The sequence below is a fragment of the Columba livia genome, chromosome 2 (assembly GCF_036013475.1).
Source record: "Columba livia isolate bColLiv1 breed racing homer chromosome 2, bColLiv1.pat.W.v2, whole genome shotgun sequence".
Taxonomy (NCBI): Eukaryota; Metazoa; Chordata; class Aves; order Columbiformes; family Columbidae; genus Columba; species Columba livia.
The window spans coordinates 6,973,850-6,993,543 of NC_088603.1; the positions used below are offsets into that span (position 1 = coordinate 6,973,850).

General features: G+C 43.2%; 1 protein-coding gene across 3 annotated transcripts in view; it reads right to left on the reverse strand.

Moving 5' to 3' along the window:
• The window catches only part of ACVR2B (activin A receptor type 2B), a 100,584-nt gene that overhangs the window by 51,531 nt on the left and 29,359 nt on the right, over positions 1-19,694 (reverse strand). Inside the window, exon 1 of one of the 3 annotated variants that reach the window (XM_065050382.1) lies at positions 10,089-10,252. The exons of 1 other annotated variant lie outside the window; for it this stretch is intronic. In XM_065050382.1, coding sequence (XP_064906454.1) covers positions 10,089-10,140 — 52 coding nt within the window. In that variant the 5' untranslated portion in view covers positions 10,141-10,252. Of the gene's footprint in view, positions 1-5,782; positions 5,999-10,088; positions 10,253-19,694 lie in introns of those variants that run through there. One more of the 3 variants, XM_065050381.1, reaches the window with a different exon arrangement.

The window sequence follows — 19,694 nt, forward strand, 5'->3', positions numbered from 1 at the left end:
CACCACACGGCTGCCCTATGGTGAGGGAACTCACCGAGGACACTGTGACCTGGAGACCACAACTCTAGCCGCAATAGGATGCCAGGCAAATGTATTTAAATCGAATTAAAACACTAATGTATCACCAGTAGCACTGGCAGTGAATATACGTTTATTTTATATTCACACATTGTATTTACGCATGCATGCGTATATAAGCAATGCTTTAAAAATTCAATAGTAAACCTTTCACTGGCCACAAATCTTCTATCTTCCACAAAAATGAAGTATTGCCTGGGTTAACCAGCCACAAATCTCTGCAAACTTTATTTTTCTTTCTCAAGAATGAAGCATGGTGCAAGTTTCGAGACGAGCACTGTGGATCCAGCCGGGCTCCATCACACGTGAATCCTCCTCAGGCTGGGGAACGTTTGGCATACACCCCATAAGGTTATATAGGAATATAATTAATAAAGTGACATATCCCACATAAATGACTTGGAGATGGTAGCAAAAAGGTATCCTAATTCACTCTAATAATGGATTGGAGAGAAAATACAAATACCTGGATGAAGCATCCATCTTCATGCTGTCCAATATCCTCAGCTAGGAGGAATCTGTGCATCTGCCTAGAAAATACTGTCTTTTTTTTTCTCCCTCCTCCTCCTTCTTCCTCAAGCCCATTTTAGGGGATGAAGAGTTGCATTTGAGGCACATTGCAGCTTCAAGCTATCATGAAAATGAAGGCAGAACTTCTGGACAGGATGGGCTTTATATTATCAAATGTCCAGCAATGAGTTTTAGGTCTCACCCCTCTTTGTCCACCAAAGGTGTCTCTAAAACACAGACAAATTGTGGTGACGTGCCAACCGCCGGCCAGGCAAAGAAGAAGAGTTTATAAAGAATTTCCAGGAACTGCAGATCAGCTATTGAAAGGCAGAATAATCTATAAATCACTCTTTCAAACAAATGGATTTGCTTTTGAGCAGAGTAATCTGACAATCCCGGTACACAAACACAACTCCTCTTCACAAAGAGAATTTTAATCCTTTAAATATTCCCAGTAGTGCACGTTAAACAATTTTGAAGTCATTTAGTTTATACTAGAGGTGCCCTCAGGGGCATCCTCTTCCTTCCCTCTGGAGATCCTCTCCTTTTCCATCTGTGCTACGAGTGTGGAGCTTCTCCACATGTCCTTCCTTTCCCCCTGCAACCTTCCACCTTGGAGCTGCCACCATGAAGCCACCAACCACCCAAGGTCACCCCACAGAATCACAGAATCGACTGGGTTGGAAAAGACCTCAGAGATCATCAAGTCCAACCCTTGGTCCAACTCCAGTCCATTTACTAGATCATGGCACTAAGTGCCATGTCCAATCTCAGTTTAAAAACCTCCAGGGATGGTGAGTCCAGCACCTCCCTGGGCAGCCATTCCAATGCCTGACCACTCTCTCTGTGAAGAATTTCTTTCTCATATCCAGCCTAAATTTCCCCTGGCAGAGTTGAAGCCCATGCCCCCTTGTCCTATTGCTGACTGCCTGGGAGAAGAGACCAATCCCCACCTGGCTAGAACTTCCCAACACCTGGGTCTTTGCCCTCTTCTCCTGCTCTCATAATAAAGCCAACCACCTTTTTCCTTTGATTGCTTTGCTGTGTTGCTTCGCAAAGCTTCTGCACCAAGAGCTGGTAAGGAGGGCAAGGAGAAAACACCACGAGGTCCACCAGAAAATGTTTCCACCATGCTTCATTAAAGGCCACGAAGCATTTCAGGCCATATATTAAATCTGCAGTTATGACATGCAGCAGCTCGGGATTATTTGCTATTTTATAACAACGGAGAATGGGATGCTCTGGCATTGCTCCCACTCTCCAAGCGTAACTAACCTCCAAGACTGCTCAGGCTGTCAGGAGGCTGATTACATGAAATAAAAAACTGCATTTGACTATTAATTAATATTGACTTCACTGCTTGACCCACGAATATGTAGAAATTTATAGGATTGCTCTCCAGGTTTATTAGGGCACTATTAATAATCTGAGAAGTATTTGGAGTCGGTCACCTTAAGGAACTAAAAAGAGCTCTTTGGGATGATGCATAGACATCAGCTCAGGCTACTTTTGGCTTGGAAAAGCATTTGGCTAATTTTCAGTTTGTCAAGTGAGTCCCTGACAAGTTGGTAACGTGTAACAGAGCAGATCTTCAGGAATCTCCAGCTTGCTTTTTCTCAGCCACGACCGGCCGCAACAGCGCGGCACAAAGATGTTACAAGAAGCAAGATAATAACCAGATGGAGCAGGGCAATCATCTAGGCTATTTTGGTAGATCCACTGCAGATGAACATGACACAAAATCCAATTAACTCCAATATATCTGACATGTAAAAGAGTTTCGAATTTAAATTCTTATTCTTTTTTTTTTCTTTCTGCATTTCCCCCCAAACACTGGGACTTCCTGATACACAATATTCCATTTTTTTTTCAACAAAGACAGAATAAGTCCTTTAAAAAAAAATTCCAAGGAAACATTCAAACGTGGAACATTTTAACTCCATTTAAAAAGTGGGAAAAATGAACCCATTTTGTTAAAAACTTGTGTTTCCTAAGCAAGCAAGCAAACAAACACCAAACCAAAATCACACAAACCCCCTCCCACTGTTTCCCAGCTTTTACTTGAAAACTAAAAAGCATCTTAGTGTCTTACATGTATCACATATTAAATTAGGACCATGTTTTGGGATAGTTTATTCAGTGACAGGGAGGAGACATATGAAACCAGAAATCTTGCTTCTGAACCATAATATTCTTTACAAAACCAAACATGCTTTTTATAAAGGCTAAATCTCTGAATATCAATCTCTAAACATTACAAAGGGTAAATTTAGTAAGCGTGCTCTCCTCAAAAGAAATAATAACTAAAGTACGCGCTGAGAGAACTAGTAGCCTCCAGCTTTTTATCTTCTAAATCTATTTGTGACTTACAGATGCTTAAAAGCAGTGGTCCAAGGCCTGGGAGCTCAGTGCTTGAGATGTTAAAAGCACTTTAAATCCTTTAGGCTGCTTTGAAAAATCTCCCCGTCTTTGCCACGTGCGGATATTTTGCACTGCGGAGCCAGGAATCAATGCAAGCGTTTAAACTTCCTTTTGTCAGGAATGACTTAAACACGGAGGCTCGTAAACAAAACTGCTGACACCTCCTGCGTTCCTGAAAGCGAACCATGATGCAGCATTAATTGAACGAGCACCTTCAATCTGTCAAGTCCAACAACACCCACAGGGGCTGTTCCTGGCAGAGCTCAGGTTGATGCTGAAACCAGCAGGACCGTGCCATTAAACCGGGGATTTTTCATGATACCTGAACAACCATGACAGCACTTGGGTCTTCTCGGAAACATGCAAAGACTAGCACAGCTGCCAAGATCATCTTCATGGAGCAGGTTCTCTACTCCTCGCAATGCTCCTCCAGCCCAAGAAAATGGGTTTTCTTCCCATGACACTGGTCCTCTAGCCCAAGAAAATGGATGTTGTTCTCCTCCATACCCCCACGCACACATTCGTGTTATTTCCACAATGGAAAGTATCAGCTGCAATGGGGCAGCTCTGTTTTCTCACCAGAGATAGGATCAGGTCCTATCAACAGGTAGATAGGATCTCTAACAGAGATAGGATCAGGTACTCAACAGGTCATTCCAACACAAAACCCAAACCATTTCCTTCCAGCAGTGCAAAGTCAGCCAAGGTGCTCGGTTTTGCAGTTTGTTGAGATAATACCGAACAACTACAGCAGAAAGGAGCTTTCAAAAGAACAGAAAATAGCATCACCGGGAGAAACATAAAACTAAGTGAAGGTCTGAGCCACCACATCAGCACAATTGCTCCTGTGGGTCTCTTGCCCTCTTCAGACCAGTACAGTTCACTGGTGTGAATGAATGATCACAGAATCACAGAATGTCAGGGGTTGGAAGGGACCTCAAAAGCTCATCCAGTGCAATCCCCCCATGGAGCAGGAACACCCAGATGAGGTTACACAGGAAGGTGTCCAGGCGGGTTTGAATGTCTGCAGAGAAGGAGACTCCACAACCTCCCTGGGCAGCCTGGTCCAGCTCTGGCACCCTCACTGAGAAGAACTTTCTTCTCATATTTAAATAGAACTTCCTGTGTTCCAGTTTGTACCCATTGCCTGTTGTCCTATCATTGGTTGTCACCGAGAAGAGCCTGGCTCCATCCTCCTGACACTCACCCTTTATATATTTATAAACATTAATGAGGTCACCCCTCAGTCTCCTCTTGTCCAGCTCCAGAGCCCCAGCTCCCTCAGCCTTTCCTCACACGGGAGATGCTCCACTCCCTTCAACATCTTTGTTGCCCTGCGCTGGACTCTCTCCAGCAGTTCCCTGTCCTTCTGGAACTGAGGGGCCCAGAACTGGACATAATATTCCAGATGCGGTCTCACCAGAGATTATGAGGAGCCAAAGAAACAAGCAACACAAATATCTAGTTTAAATGGCTCAACTGCCTAAAATCGGTGGGGTTTTTATGTTATAGTTTATAAAAACAAATAACAAGAAGACACAGTCTGAACTTGTGCCCACTTGATACAGCTAAAGTGCTGCTCCACAGTGAGCAACCAAACAGCCAATTACCATTTGACACCCCACTAACAAAAAGAGCGTTTTTACCTTTTCTTCTAAGCATACTCCATCTTCTCCACTTCTTTAGGCCACGGTACTTTGCAGCAGGAACTTCTGCTTGGCACTAAAATTGATTTTCCCCACTGACTCATTTTTGGGAAAAAAACCTGTTTGTAGGAGCACTTGAATTTGACAGACATCCACGCTATTCGCTCTTGCAACTCAAGGTACAAGACCCCTCTCAACTCTCTCTCAGAGTAAAATTACTGTTTTTTTCTTAATTACACCACTGGTTAATGCAACCTCTGACAGAGGAAAGGTAGAACATTTAATTTGGCAAAGTTTAGTGCCAATCTGCATTAGGCCAGTGATTTAACCTCTTTCTCCATGGCAGTGTGCCTACATCATTCTGCTAATAGCATCCCCGCAGCATCCCTGCCCTACAGATTTCATTGGGATCCCTGCAGCAGCTCAGCCAGAGCACCCTGGACCAGCAGTTCTTAGTGCAGTTATACGGGGCACCATGCAACCCCATCACAGCCACATGTATTCTGCTCAACCACCAGTACATTATTTTGGATGTCAGAATCAAGGCTTTCACTAATTAGAAAGCTAATTATACTGCTAATTACACTGCGCATTCAAACACGCTGCTTTGCATGTCTCAAAAACACAACTCTACAATCTCATACATTCAAAGTTTCAAATAGTGAAATGCTTCCCACCCATTCTCTCCAGTGACTACAGACATCCAGGTCACTTACGGTGTTTTGCTCCTGAAATAACCCCGCAAAACCCTCTCCGTAATTTCAATGTATAAGTAAACAAAAGAAGTATAGAACAACAGCAACAACGAAGAGTCATGGATTTTGCATTTTGTTCTTCGCATACTGAACGTACTTGCCATTATGTGATAGCCCTCCAACCTAACCCAAACTCATGCAACCTAATAACCTAATAAAATAAGTAACTCATACACATGTGGGTTTATCACAACAGCAATTTCTTGTACACATAACCAGCAAACAATTTCAGCATGCACATACAAAACCTCCACTTTAATTCAAGCACCCTGCAAATACTGATATATTATTTGCAGTCTTCCAGCACAGCTGGAAAGTGTTTTCTGTGCTTACAGATGGGGAGTTGGGACACCAAAAGGGAAAGCGACTTACCAAGGACCGCAAGGAAAAGCCTGTGAGAGAGTAGGGGATCAGCCTGGGTTTTTCCATGTGCCCAAAGCTCTGATGACTCCTTCATCCTTCCTCTCATCAACAGGACGAAACAAAAGTGGCCATCAAGTATGGTTATAAAACCAATATAGTTTTTTTCTTTTTTTTTTAATGGGTACAAGCTTATCTTCTCATCCCCCTATTTTTCTGACTCGGCAGAGAGAGGAGTTAAAGCACGAAGTCTTGTACTTTGTACCTCGTAGTTCAAACAAGCCGTGCGGTTTCGATCAGTCTCTCTCCGTTGACGCGTGACCTTCTCAGCTGCACCAGGAGATGTAAATCCCCCTTCTGGGGTTGTAAAACTTGGGTATGTGGCATCACCACAAGGGATTCCGTTCGCTAACTATGAGCATTGGGTGCTTAGAGAAAAAAACGTATATCATGTTTTAACTAGAAAACATACTTAACATAGGTTTTTTTCATTTAAAAAAAAAAAGAAGAAAAAACAGTGTAAAATGGAGAGGTGTTGTACCATAATTAGCCAAAGCAGATGTTAGTCCCAGAGCTAACAGCAACTTCTAACAACCCTTACACTGTCTATGAACTGAGCAGCCCAGGAGTGCACTGAAGTTCGCATGGGAAGGGAAACACCACCAGCAGCCCCCAAAGCGCTTTTGGTGTTTGTTTCTCAAGCGGCACCTTCCACTATTAACGTGTCCTTATCCGTTATCTCTCATTTATTAGAGGACAGCACTTCCCTATCAACAAGCTCTGCTGCCACAAACGAGCAAAAGGCCACTAAGGAGAGGGAGGTCACAGGGAGCAATGCTCCAAGTGCCGCACTTGGCTCCAGCTCCTCAAGGCTGGACCGTTTAACTTCTCCAGTAGTTGGGACTGTAAAGGGAGATTTTTGCCAAAAAAAACATAAACAACATTTTATCATAGAGATAACAGTATTTCCCTGGATAGCACGGTCTTGCTGTCAGAAAAGGCTCCTCTGGTGACCTCCCAATGTGGTTCAGCATCGTGGCGGTGCCGGGGGGTGGCTGGTCCCTTTGCAGCCCAGCTCAAGTCCTTACAGACCTTCATGCAAGGAGAGCGAAGGGCACAAGTTTTTGACAATTAAGTGCTTCAAATAATCTATATGGCAATGGCAAAGAGAAAAAAGAAAAAAAAGAACAACAACAAACATAAAACCACACATAACTTTCAACACTTTAAATGGATTACATCAAACCAAAGCTGCTCACTACAGACAAAACAAAGTAAAGTACTTTATCATAGAATCACAGAATGTCAGGGACTGGAAGGGACCTCAAAAGCTCATCCAGTGCAATCCCCCTGCCAGAGCAGGAACACCCAGATGAGGTTACACAGGAAGGTGTCCAGGCGGGTTTGAATGTCTGCAGAGAAGGAGACTCCACAACCTCCTGGGCAGCCTGGGCCAGTGTTCTGTTACCCTCACCATGAAGAAGTTTCTTCTCATATTTAAGTGGAACCTCCTGTGTTCCAGTTTCTATCCATTGCCCCTTGTCCTATCATTGGTTGTCACCAAGAAGAGCCTGGCTCCATCCTCATTACACCCTTTATATATTTATAAATATTAATGAGGTCACCCCTCAGTCTCCTCTCCTCCAAGTTCCAGAGCCCCAGCTCCCTCAGCCTTTCCTCACACGGGAGATGCTCTACTCCATCATCGTCATTGCTCTGCACTGGACTCTCTCCAGCAGTTCCCTGTCCTTCTTGAACTGCTTTAACTCCTCTGCTAAGTCAAAATTAAAGCGGGACAAGAGGATAAGGCAGTTGCAGCCGAGCAAGAGCCAGGTTTGAGGAGTCGCCCACTCCTTAGCACAAGCACAAACATCAGCCCTGTGTCTCCTTCCTGGGGTTCAAGCCACCTTGTTTTCTTGGCATTGCAAGTAAATCAGGGACGCACACATGGCCGGGCAGTCACCAACTGCCAGCTACCAAACTCCCACCTGAAATTTGGGTTTGTTCAAATAACCAGAGCAGCACCACTAGAAACCTCCCACCTCTACGTACAGTGCCCGCTCCGGGGAGCAAGCCCAGCTCAGGAAAAGGCTTCAAACCTGGCACCAAATGTTGGCCTCCCTTGTCCACTTCTTCACAGACTTCCCAAACTATCGCTTGCAAACTGCCTGGCGTTTGATCTCTGACCTGGGTGAGCAAACAGCACCCAACAGAACAAATTGTCCGCACTGGAAAAGGGAAAAGCCAGTCCTCCATGTCTGGGTTTCAGCCTCAAAGGGGACAGTGCCCCACTGGGACTTGGGGGTCATGACATTCGCTTGGGTGTAAGGAAAGGCTTTGTCAACCTTTGTTGCTCAAAATTCACCACCAAAGCCACCTGAAGAACTGAAAACAAAAAAGAGGTCCCCCTCTGTCTCTGGAGCAACCCAGCATCTTACATTTCATCATGGGAGATCAAAGCAGCCCTGATATCCCAACAGCACAAAAAAAAACCCATCATATTTCAGGTTCTCCTGCATGAGCTCTGTCTCCTACTCTTAAAGCAGAAACTACAAAATCCCAACCCAAACCCCTATAAAAGAAATATCAGCAATTCAAATGAGGCAGATTTTTTTTGGTCCTCTTACTCCAGCTACATAAATCAGATAGTGAAAAATAAGACTGTGACACAAAAGACCAATCATAAAAATAGTCCAATTAATTTTCCTCTAAACAGTTCAAATAAATAGAGTGCCGTTTCTGCATTGAGACTATTTGATTACAGAAGGAAAAAAAATCCAGCAATATAATGCAGCTATAGCATTTGAATAGCTATGAAACCAAGAAGAGGGAGATTGATGTATTTACTAAATTAATGCTGCATTATTCTGCATTGCAGGATGATCAACACAATTAGCAGGAAGCTTCAAAAAAAGGGATAGTCCCCAAAACATTTAAGAGAGCAAACCCCACCATATCGGGCTTTTCTGAAGCAGATTGTGCAGGTCTGAGGTTATTCTGGGCAGTAATAGTTACAGTATCTGCTAACTCATAGCACAACACAGACAATCATAAACGTTTGAATATATTGTTCTGCCCTATAAGCAACCATTAACTCATTATCATCACTATTAAAAACTAATGCTGCCTTCATCAGCATCTCAGCTGATCCCTAATATCCCGCTTACTTTTATGTAGTGCTAATTCATCAGTTTTGAAGTTTGAAGAAATCTTATGCAGTTAAGTAAATCCTTAATTGTACTTCTTAAATAATACATTTTTTAGCATAATGTTTCTCTCACTGAGTTTGCAAATGAATTGTAATAAGGAGAGGGAAGAGTGAATAAATTCCCTAAATATTTCTACTTCTTGCCCCTGGTTCTAGTATCTCAAAACTCATTGAAATCCTCAAGTCTCAGGATAAAATTAAGCCAACTCACTCTATACTCAAAAAGGAAATTTGGTGGTATTTTTAATTGGTTTTCTTTTTAAAAGTGAAAGCCAAAGACAGCAAACTCTCCCCTCATCCTCTTTCCTTCCCACAGAGCTGGCAGCCTGTCCAGGCTGAGCTGCGGCTCTTCCTAGAAAGCCATTCAGTGCAGCTGAAATAACTGGACAGAGAAAAGTCAGGTTTTCCCCAGACCGATTAAGGCTTTACTGTAAAAGTGCCTCTAAGTGTTCTGATAAAACCTCATTTAATTCTAAACTAACAATGTAATTTAATCCATGCTTCTATATATGGCGCTGAAAGGCACTTTTTATTTTTTTCTTTAATATATATATAGGTGAAAGACTTCTTAAAGAAAGAGCTTGATTAAAATTATGTTATCTATGCACTGAGGGGAAAAAAAAAAATCTATTTATCCAGGGTCAATTCTGAGTGTTTCCTTCTAGTCTATATGCACGGCCCCAATTGTACCGGGGTTCACTTGGTGCTGCAGTAATGCAAGAAATCATCCCCACCTTCTGGGAAGGAAGAGCCTGGGGGCAAGGGGGTGGGTTTGGGGTTATGGGTGCCCTTTGGGGTGCAAAATCGGAGGCCCAGCCCCAGAGATGATGGGGAGAAGGGAATAATGCACAATGGTCCCATCCCTCCCATCGCAGAGGGACAATTCCTACTTCCTGAGTATAAAAGTCCAAAACCCACCAGGATCACAACTTGTCATGAGAAGCGCTGGAGATGGGACACCCATGAACACGTGCTACACCCCAGTTTGAATGAAATGGTTTCCAGACCATTAAAAAAAAAAAAAAAAACAAAAAAGAAAGAAAAAGAGAGAAGAAGCTTGACCGATGCTAAACACATCAGAACAGGGGCAAAATCACAACCAAAACATACCTGACTCCCAACCCGGCATCACCTCACCAGGCATCCTCCAGAGCATCCTCATCGCTCCGTCCTTCCCAAGGCTCCTTCATTAGCACCTCGAGGGATCAAACCTTGGTGGGAAGCCGCTGACATCCCCGCGGCATCTCCACCCTGCCCGCGGGCAGCCATTCATAAAAATCCAAACCTCAACAAAAGACGTGCACGCAGACGTTCGCACACACCTCTAACCGGAGAAAGACCATCTTACTCACTGCTCTCTCCTTCCCACGCTACCTCAAAACACTCATCTGCTGAAGCAATGCGCTGCTTGGCTGCCAGCCAGCTGGAAGCCAAAAGGGGCTTTTCCTTTCCTGCCGCTCAACCTCATTCAGGCACTTCTTGCTTGTACACAACGCTATTTATAGCTGCTGGCGAGCAACCAGGCGCAACCCAACCGCAGAGCTCCAGCGGTTCCAGCAACGACAACAACAAAATAAATAAAATAAAAGCAATAATAACAACAACAGAATAAACTCGAGCGCCATCGGTTTGTTGTTCTGCTCCCGCAGAATGCGGGTGAACGCCATGGGGAAGGAGAGAAGCGTGGATGGGCTGTTCTGAGTTAAAAATAACCCAGCCAAAAAAGCCACCGCAGGGAAGCGTGACCTTTACTACTACTATGGGAAGAAAGCGCGCTGCACCCTGTGCCTGCCTGGGAGGTAGCGCTGCTGTGTAAGGCAGGATTCAAAATAAAGGTGACAGGGAGAAAGTGAGATGGAGGAAAAAAAAAAGCGCCAAGTAAAATCTTTAGATACCAAAACACCACAATAATGCTTTTTTTCAGGAATGGTACATTTTTCCCACCTCCAAAAAGCAAAAATCTTGTTGCTTTGGAAACCTCTTCCCAGGGAGTGACCCTGAAATACGGTTTTGGGGTGAGAGGAATAAGCAGCTTAGTTTCTTGAAGGTGGTTATTATTATGATTATCATTATCCTTATAGAAGGAAAAGATAGAGAGGATGTGGTTTCACTCAGAGGCTAAACCAGACCCATGGAGTTTACCTGCCCACGCTATCCCAAAAGTACCAGGTGTCAGCAGCAATACCGCGATAAAACCCACCCATCAATCCTCCTGCTTTACACCCCTTTTCCTCCCAAACTACACTTAATCCCAACAGAAAGATGCTGCTGCCTGCCCCTGAGACTTCAGCTGCTGCTCACATAAAGCAAAAACATCCTTTGACCTAACCTGACCACTCAGCACTGAATTGTCCCCAAATCAACAACCAGAGGAGAGTCTCATGGCCACTGCTTTGCCCTCCTGCAGCGAAGTGACTGGAGCTGAGACTTTTCACAAAACACAGTGGTTTTCGGTCCCTTTCTCTCTGCCATGAACTCCCTGGGGTCAAGCACATTCATCCTATAGAGGACATGCAAAATTTCTTAAATTTTGGGAGCATTGGCATAAACTGGCAATGACACATCTCGAACACATCAGTGCAATTAGACACTTGCCATCGGGCTGTTAAAATATGCATCAAACCTGGCTGAGGGTGTAAAATGGGGGAGTAACCCCGTGAACCAGCAAACATGAGCAACCCTGAACTTGCTGTCTCCTTTCCTCCCTCTCCCCTATTTTTCTCCCCCTAAATGAAAGCACATTGATTTTGCTGAGACAGGTGTTTCTGATACAGCTTGAAAACTAATTAAATCATATCTGCAGCTTGAAAAATAATTAATCCTTTATTCCCTATTATAACAGATAATTACAATGCATGATAGGAAATGACTTGTCAGGTTTTCTGTTTTAAATGCTCACACTTTATGGGAAATAAAATGGGGGAAGTGGTTACAGGTCCTTCCCAGCCTCCTATAGCCCACCAGTTGAGGCTGCTTAAAGGGTTTTTTCTTTAGGTGTAGCACAAACAAAAACTACAGTTACTGAAAATAGATTTGAGAATCAAACACAACAGTAGGTCAGATTTCTCGAGTCATTCTTGTTCATTTGAGTGTATGGTCAAGGGGCTACTGCCAGAATCCAGCCCTGACACAAACAAAAGGATGAGTAAAACATATGTAATTCAAGTAACAAGCAAGGCAGGATTCAATGTGTGAGATGGGCAATAGAGCTACTCCTAATTTCCTCTTCCAGCACGAAGCAAATAAACCAGCACCACCAGAAGGTGAGCAAACACCCACAGCCACCCATCAGCAAAGGCACCGCAGGACCCACCTCCCCTCTCCAGCTTTCTCTTAAATGCTCTCACATCTTCATTCCCACTACAAGATAAATATGGTCATGCTGAAAATTTCCATAACTTCTTCGCAACAAAATAAACTTTTCAGTCTTGCTCTGCCTTAAAAAAGAGTTGAACATGTGCCAGTCCACAAGCTGAGGCGCCACCATAATTAAAAGGATTACGAGTTTTAAGGTATGGATGCAAAGACTCTTAGGGATCCCAGCAGCACACGTGAAGGGTCTAGGAAAGCAGCAAATAAAAGCACCTCTTACCAATATTACTCAAAGGTACTCCCCAAGATCTGTAAATCCTTAGCAAAAATGTGGAAGGGTCCACAAAGCCATGTAGGATGAAACCCACCAGGTACCAAAAAACGAAGTCATGCCTAGAGCCAAATAAAATGAGATGACTTGATTTGCACTCAACAGAAATCCACTTACAATAGAAACATCCTGAATGACCGTTTTTTCAAAAAAAACTCCAAACTAATCCCAGTGGTTTTGTGTTCACTTTTGCCTTCTCCTCCACATGGTTGCTATTCCGCAAACTTCATGACCTCAGTGCAGCTCCATGTTGTCACTCATTCCCATTTTGGGGAAGCTAGATAGAAAATAAGGGCAAGCAATCCTGCTTATTGCTTCTTTTATTTTACACCTTCACAGTTTTGTTTGTCTTTTTTTCTTTCAGAAAGAGATTTTTCTAAAGCACCTGGAGGTAAGAAGCACTTTTCAAAACCACCCAGCTCTCCACTGGGTTCACATAGGACCCCCTTCAAACTGCCTCCACCTTCCTAAACTCCCCAGAGCAGCACTGAAAACCAACTGCTGCCATTTAAATGACCAAAAGTACAGACAAGGTTGTTTTCTTTCCAAGGAAACTCTTCCCCGTTGAGGAAAATCTCTAGAACTGTGTGGAGCTGGCAGCAAGGAGAAAGATGACACAAGCAATTAGTGCCATGGACAAAGATCTTCATCACGTTCTGGTGCCAAATACACTTATCCTATAGTCCTTTAGCAAGATATCCTTAGGAGCAACCGCCCAGAGATTGATCCAGGCCCTGTATACTGTGTTAATTAAGTTAATTATAAACTGTTACCAGCAGGGGGACTAAAGAGTGCAAAAAAAAAGAGAGAACCTCAAAAAGGCCAGCTCCCCTCTTTGCACCCAGGGTAGGTGTCATCCAGCCTGGTTTTACTCTTTGCCCAAGTGGATCACCAAAATATCCCACATCCAAGAGCAGTTTTAGACTGTACTTCATCATAGCAAAAAGCACCCCCAGAGCCAATGCATCCAAACCCATTTCTCCACCTCCTTCCTCCTCCTAAAGTAGCGCTCGCCCCACAAGCCACAGCTTTCCCAACCCCAGAAGATCAATGAATCACCCAATTTCACAACCGATGGTCTCCCGCCAACAGGATGAATATGTAAAGAGATTTGGGGAGGGGGAAGCGGAAAGAAAAGAGGGGAAATGGGTTTTAAATCAACACGATTAATTGCTTTGGTAATTGTTCGTATATTAGATTAGTAGACTCGGAGGCAATTAAGCATCTTTGACAAGAGGATGCCCCATGGCAAAGCTTACCCTGCTCCTCCTGCCTTTTAAGAGCTTGGAATGGGAGGGAGGAAAGTCCACTAGTTTGAATTATTTTGTGATAAAAAAAAGGAGATATTTCCAAAGTTTGCACAACTTGTTAAAATACTAATTTAGGGCTAATTCTTTGCTTTTTTACTTTCCTTTAGAAATATGAATTTTAAGTAACGAAATGCTGTGTATGAATGAAGAACATTAGAGATAAATTAAACCCTCTGCCTTGTTTAGCCTATACTGATTTATTTTCTGATTTTCACCCCAACCCAAACTGATACTTTTCTATCAATATTTAAATAAACTTACGTGGAAGATGTGTTTTTTCAAGCATTAAATCATCCAAGGATACCTACACTGGCCTTTTATATATACCACAGCCTTCATCTACTACTGACTTTGTTTTCATTGCTATTGTCAGCATCTCATGGACTTCTACACCTATGCAAAAAATACACCCTCCAAAGCCACTGCAACATGCCTTTGGGTATGGATTCAAAATACAATTGAGGTCATCTCCTAACTTTGATCACTTGAGCACAGCACTCCCTCCACTTTGCTATTACTTCATCTCCACCACAATCCTAAACCTGTTTTTCACCCAAACACTCACTTCCTACTCTTTCAGTAATTAAGGTTGCAATGGAACAGCCCAGCAGCACTTAATGCTGTTTTTATTAATGCTGTAATGACTCGAGTTACAAGATATTGAACCATTTTCATGTTTTTGCAACAAGGCTAACAGTCCCCCCGCTGCTGTGGGGTTTCTGGTTCTCCAGATTCCTCCTATTCAACGTATCTTTTAGATTCCAATGCAACACAGGCATTTGTATGGAAGGCACAGCCTAAAAAGGTTGCCAATTGAACTATATAATCTGGGCACAGAGATTATTCAAAACTAATTATATTATAGCCTTGGTTTGGGTTTTTTTTTTGGTGTCCAATTTGCCCAACCTTAAAGGGTTTGAATTTTCTATGAGCACCAGCTCCTTATCCACTGAATATAAACCCCTTTAAAAAGACACCTCTACTCCTAATCCTCTGAAAGAACTGGCAATATTTGCAAGACACTGGCCCAACATCTTCCTCTTCTGCTGACAGATACTCAGTGGCATCTCTTTGGTCAGTAGTAGCAACATTTTCTTTAAGGAAACTTTGAAGTGGTTTCAGGCAAGTTACAAGACATATTAAAAATGACACGCCATCTGCTTACCAATGTGATATTTTGCATTGTGTAACTAAACCAATTTAAGAACTGAAGTCTATTTGACATCTAATTAGTCTGTTTGGTAGCCTGATCACTTGTAGATGTTTTGGAGGGGAAGAAGCACTCTAACAATCTTGATCTTTTTTTACAAAGAAAACAATTTAAAATAATTAGTCACAGAACTGTTTTTCCTTCCTAAATATTATTTTTCCTCATTTAGGAATCAAGGCATATGTTTCTCCTATGCTAAACTCTATTTCTGGTAGGATGTAAATCTAGCCATCTTTTTTTTTGGGTACCACAATCACAGAGCTTTACCAGAACCCTGGAAAAAGCAGAGGAACATTCCCTGGGTTGCAGAGTCAAAGGCTCCATCATCAGTGCCCAACATCACATAGAGATTTGCCAGGTCATTTGCTTTTTTAAGTTAACAGTATTTCTCAGGAAACGTGTGGTCACCTCAAGAGGGATTTATCCTGGCAGGACAGCACTAGGGTATAAAAGTGGTAGGCGAAACCCAAACAGAAATAAACCAGCTCATATCAGAGCGTTTAAAATTCGAAGTCTAGACTCCAGCTTGCATACTGCTCCAGCTTCCTCACATGCGACACCAGCAAAAAGAGGAGGACCGCAGATACCTACCACCATGCCACATCTTAAAATACCAAAGCAGGTCAAACTTAAAATCAGAAGTACCTGCTGGCACTAACTCACCACAGATAGGGATGTTCAGATTCACATATCCATTAGAAATGCCCAGCAAGAAACAGGTAACAAGTGTCTTTAATAGAGACTGCCTGTATGGTAGTCACACCAAGGAGAAATTACGGGTTTTCATTCATGAGCAGATGATGGAGAAAGAAGTGCATGCAACATCTCCAGAAGCATTTCAAACGTGTCTTGTAGAAATGAAAGAAGACAGTTTCCAGCACTGCAGACTCGCTGCACACACCCGCACACCAAAAGCAGACACGTGCCATAAGACCAGAGACAATATTTGATTCCAGCATCAGCCATGACCAACAACATGCAAAAGCACATGTTGCTCCATGCACCGTTCCCCCAGGAGAAAAAAAGACACAAATGGTTTTAAACCATGACATTTACGCCAGATACATTCATACCCTGATGGATCAGTTGGGGAAGTTAATGTCAAGGTCCAAAGCCCTTCCCAGGAGCAGCCACCTCTAGCATCCCACCTCTGTTTGGAGACAACCCTATCTCCAGCAGTCTGTGCCTACAACTCACACCTGCTGCAAGCCCTAGAGATTTTTTGGAGACAACCCTTCTTCATGGAAAGGGTTGTCAAGCATTGGAACAGGCTGCCCAGGGCAGTGGTGGAGTCACCATCCCTGGAGGGGTTTAAAAGGTGTTTAGATGAGGTTCTTAGGGACATAGTTTAGTGCTAGAGCTAGCTTAGGTTATGGTTGGACTTGATGATGCTGAGGGTCTCTTCCAATTTCATGGTTCTATGATCTCCTGCAGTCTCTGCCTACAACCCACACCTGCTGCAAGCCCTAGACCTACAAGATTTTGGAGCAATTTTGGATAGGGAGAGAAGATAAATGAGTGAAAACCACAATTAGGCAAGGGTAAGAGCTGGGAGGAGGGTCAGATCAGGTCAGTCCCAGAGGATGTTGTTCCTGGAACCGCTGAAGTTACGGTTTGCAACCTTTATCAGCTCCCGCAATGAAATACGACCACTCTTCTGGCCGGTCTTGTTTTCCGAGTTTTATTTTCTATTGTTCTGTACTAAGCAACTGTCAACCCTTATCAGCACAGCCCTGTCCTGCTTGTTTTCCTGTTACCTTCCCTTGTATCACGTTGGTTTGTCAGCATTGCATTTGGAAGGTGCGATGAGTTTGAGAGCCTGATCTAATTACTGCCTTCCCAAAACAAGTAAGAAAGAAGAAGGTGGCGGGGGGGGGCGCAGAAAAAGACCATTTCAGTTAGTTAAACATGCTGCTACCCAAGAAAAGAGCTGGAAGGAGACGGGGGAATTTGCTAACTTTCACTCGGCAGCAGAGCAGAGCTGCTTTCAATGTGCCATATTGACTTACCGCTGCTGGAGGCACAATAAAGGCAGGGCCTGGAGTCAATGCGGGCTCCTGCGGCTCTGTGTAAACTCCGCTTAAAATGTATTTCAAGGAACTTGATCTATTGACATGGCAACTGTGAAAACTTGAGTCCATTTGAAATTTAAATAGCATTTCCACTCCTCTCTAAATGCCAGCCACGGGGTGGGCCCCACGGCCCGTTGTGTGGAAACTGCTTTCACTGGAAGACATCTCCCCCAACAGAATGCCTCCAGACACAACTGCTCTCCTCAAAAGCAGCCAGCACAACTGATTGGGACCCCTTTTTGATGCAAATTCATATTATTCTGTTGGGGAACAGCAGGTGTTCAGCCATGCTTCCCTTTAGAAAAATTAGGACCTTGCTTTCTTCCCCCTCCTTCTTGCACTTGGCTCCCGGTTGGCTTCAACCGCTCTCATCCTCGGCGCACACTTGGGTGCCTCCTGGGCTGTGAAGTACAAACCAGCGCTATTCAGGAACAGGACAGTGTGCGCCACCGATCCGTAAATATCACTTTTATTACACGTGACAAAAGCTATGTGGCTTTATGAGTCTTGCCAGCGTGGTGAGGATGAGGCCATTGAGACCTAGAGTGGCACCACTTGACATTAAAATTCAGCAGAAGCATTTCACATCCAGCTTTGTTTGACATACGGAGCTGGACTACCAGGAGCTTTACCAGCATCGATACCACCTAAGTGATTGCCTCTAACTTTATGAAACAGCCAGAAGGAAAAAAAAATGGGTTGTTGTCAAACATCTCAAGGTCACTATGGTCTATATAAGAGACACGTAAAAGCTGCCTACCCATGCAGGGAGCACAAACACGCCCCAGGAAGGTCCCAGTGGATGGTGCTGTTGGGGAACTACACATGACATTCAGTGAAAAGATCTACAATAAAGTAGTATCCAAAGGTGTGAAAAAGGATCCAGCTCTCACTGTGGTAGGAACAATTTAACAATACAGGGAAAGGTTCCCCCGCTTCCTCTCTCTCTGTGCTGTCACCCCATCATTTGCAATTTAATTTGAGAAGAAACAACAAAAAGGTAGAGCAGTAGAGATAAAACCAGAAATCCACAAGAAGACATACCAATAATGTGATTTTACACAAGCATGATCTAAAATTCATAGGGTTTGGAAAGTTGAAACCCTCAGCCTTCAATAGAACTATATCGCCAGGACTCCCTAAATTACCTACCTGAGCAAATGAAAAGGCTCTTTCTCCTAGCATGTGTGAGCACAAACCCTCTGTAGGATCCCCGCAGTCTTAAAACAACAATTTGGAGGAAAAAGACACATCTTCATGGACCCATTCAAGGAGCACAAGAAAGAGCAGCCAAGGACGCCCACAGGAAAGCCAGACAAATGGACAATTAAGGCTGGCATCGTCCAAGTGATGCAGCAAAGCACCATATCACCCCAGTGACTGCAGAGGGAGCCAGGAAGAATCTTTAAAGATGAGGCAAAAGAGCTTAAAAAAACATCGTGTGATACTGGGGATGGAAGAAACACTGGAAGCAGGTAGGAAAGTCTGGGGGATGTTCATGGAGGTGATGCAGCAGGGATGGCTGGAGTATTGGTGGCTGGAGATGACACAGGCGAGTGTACAGCATTTGCCCATCGCCAATTTTTAAAAATCAAAATGAAAAAATAACAAAGAGGATGGAAGTTTATGTCTCACATGCCTTCTACTGAAGCCTCAACTCAAACCTGCTATCTGAGATTGAAAGAAGCACCTGTTGAAAAGTTACATGACCAACATTTCATCCAACCACATTTAAAATATTGTGAAGTTGTCATTTCAGTCGTCTTCAGTAAAAAAGAAAAAAAAAGGAGGGAAGAGTGATAAACTGAAGTGATTTTATTTCAGTCCTTCAAAGTCAAAATAAAACCCTTGAAACTTGTGAGAACATTAGTCTAATTTAAGCCTCAGATTCCTAGTTTAAGACCCGTTTATTTAAGCATAATGTAAGAAAGACATCTGAAGTTATAAAATTGCAAGACACTTCCAGTGAATTTACTGTTTTTATTGCCACTAAGGACTCTATTATGCTGGACTCTTTATAAAATACAATCCATTTCATTAAAAGTCTACCTGACTGGCTTACAGCAGCTGGATGATACAAAGAGGAATAGCTAATAAAGAACTGAAAGGTGGTCTGAAAGTCTTATCTTTATTGTCTTTTAAACAATAATTTAATCAAAGAGACGATTACTCAGTGATTATAGATTCAATGCTTTTATATATATGTGTGTGTGCTATACGACATATATTTATATATATATACACACACTTCATATACATATAAAGGTTGCGTGTGCCAAATCCAACCAAACATTTGTAAAAAGCTCAAGCAGGTCCTGTTTGGAGCAGTTCGGTATAAATAACACAAACGGAGCCCACAGAACCAGAGATGAAGCACACGGACTGCGGAATTCACCTGCCGAGAGCTGATCGCAGCACTGACACTAAAGCGACAACCCATGGTGATAGCGAAGATATTCTCTTTTCCTTTCTTCTCAGCCG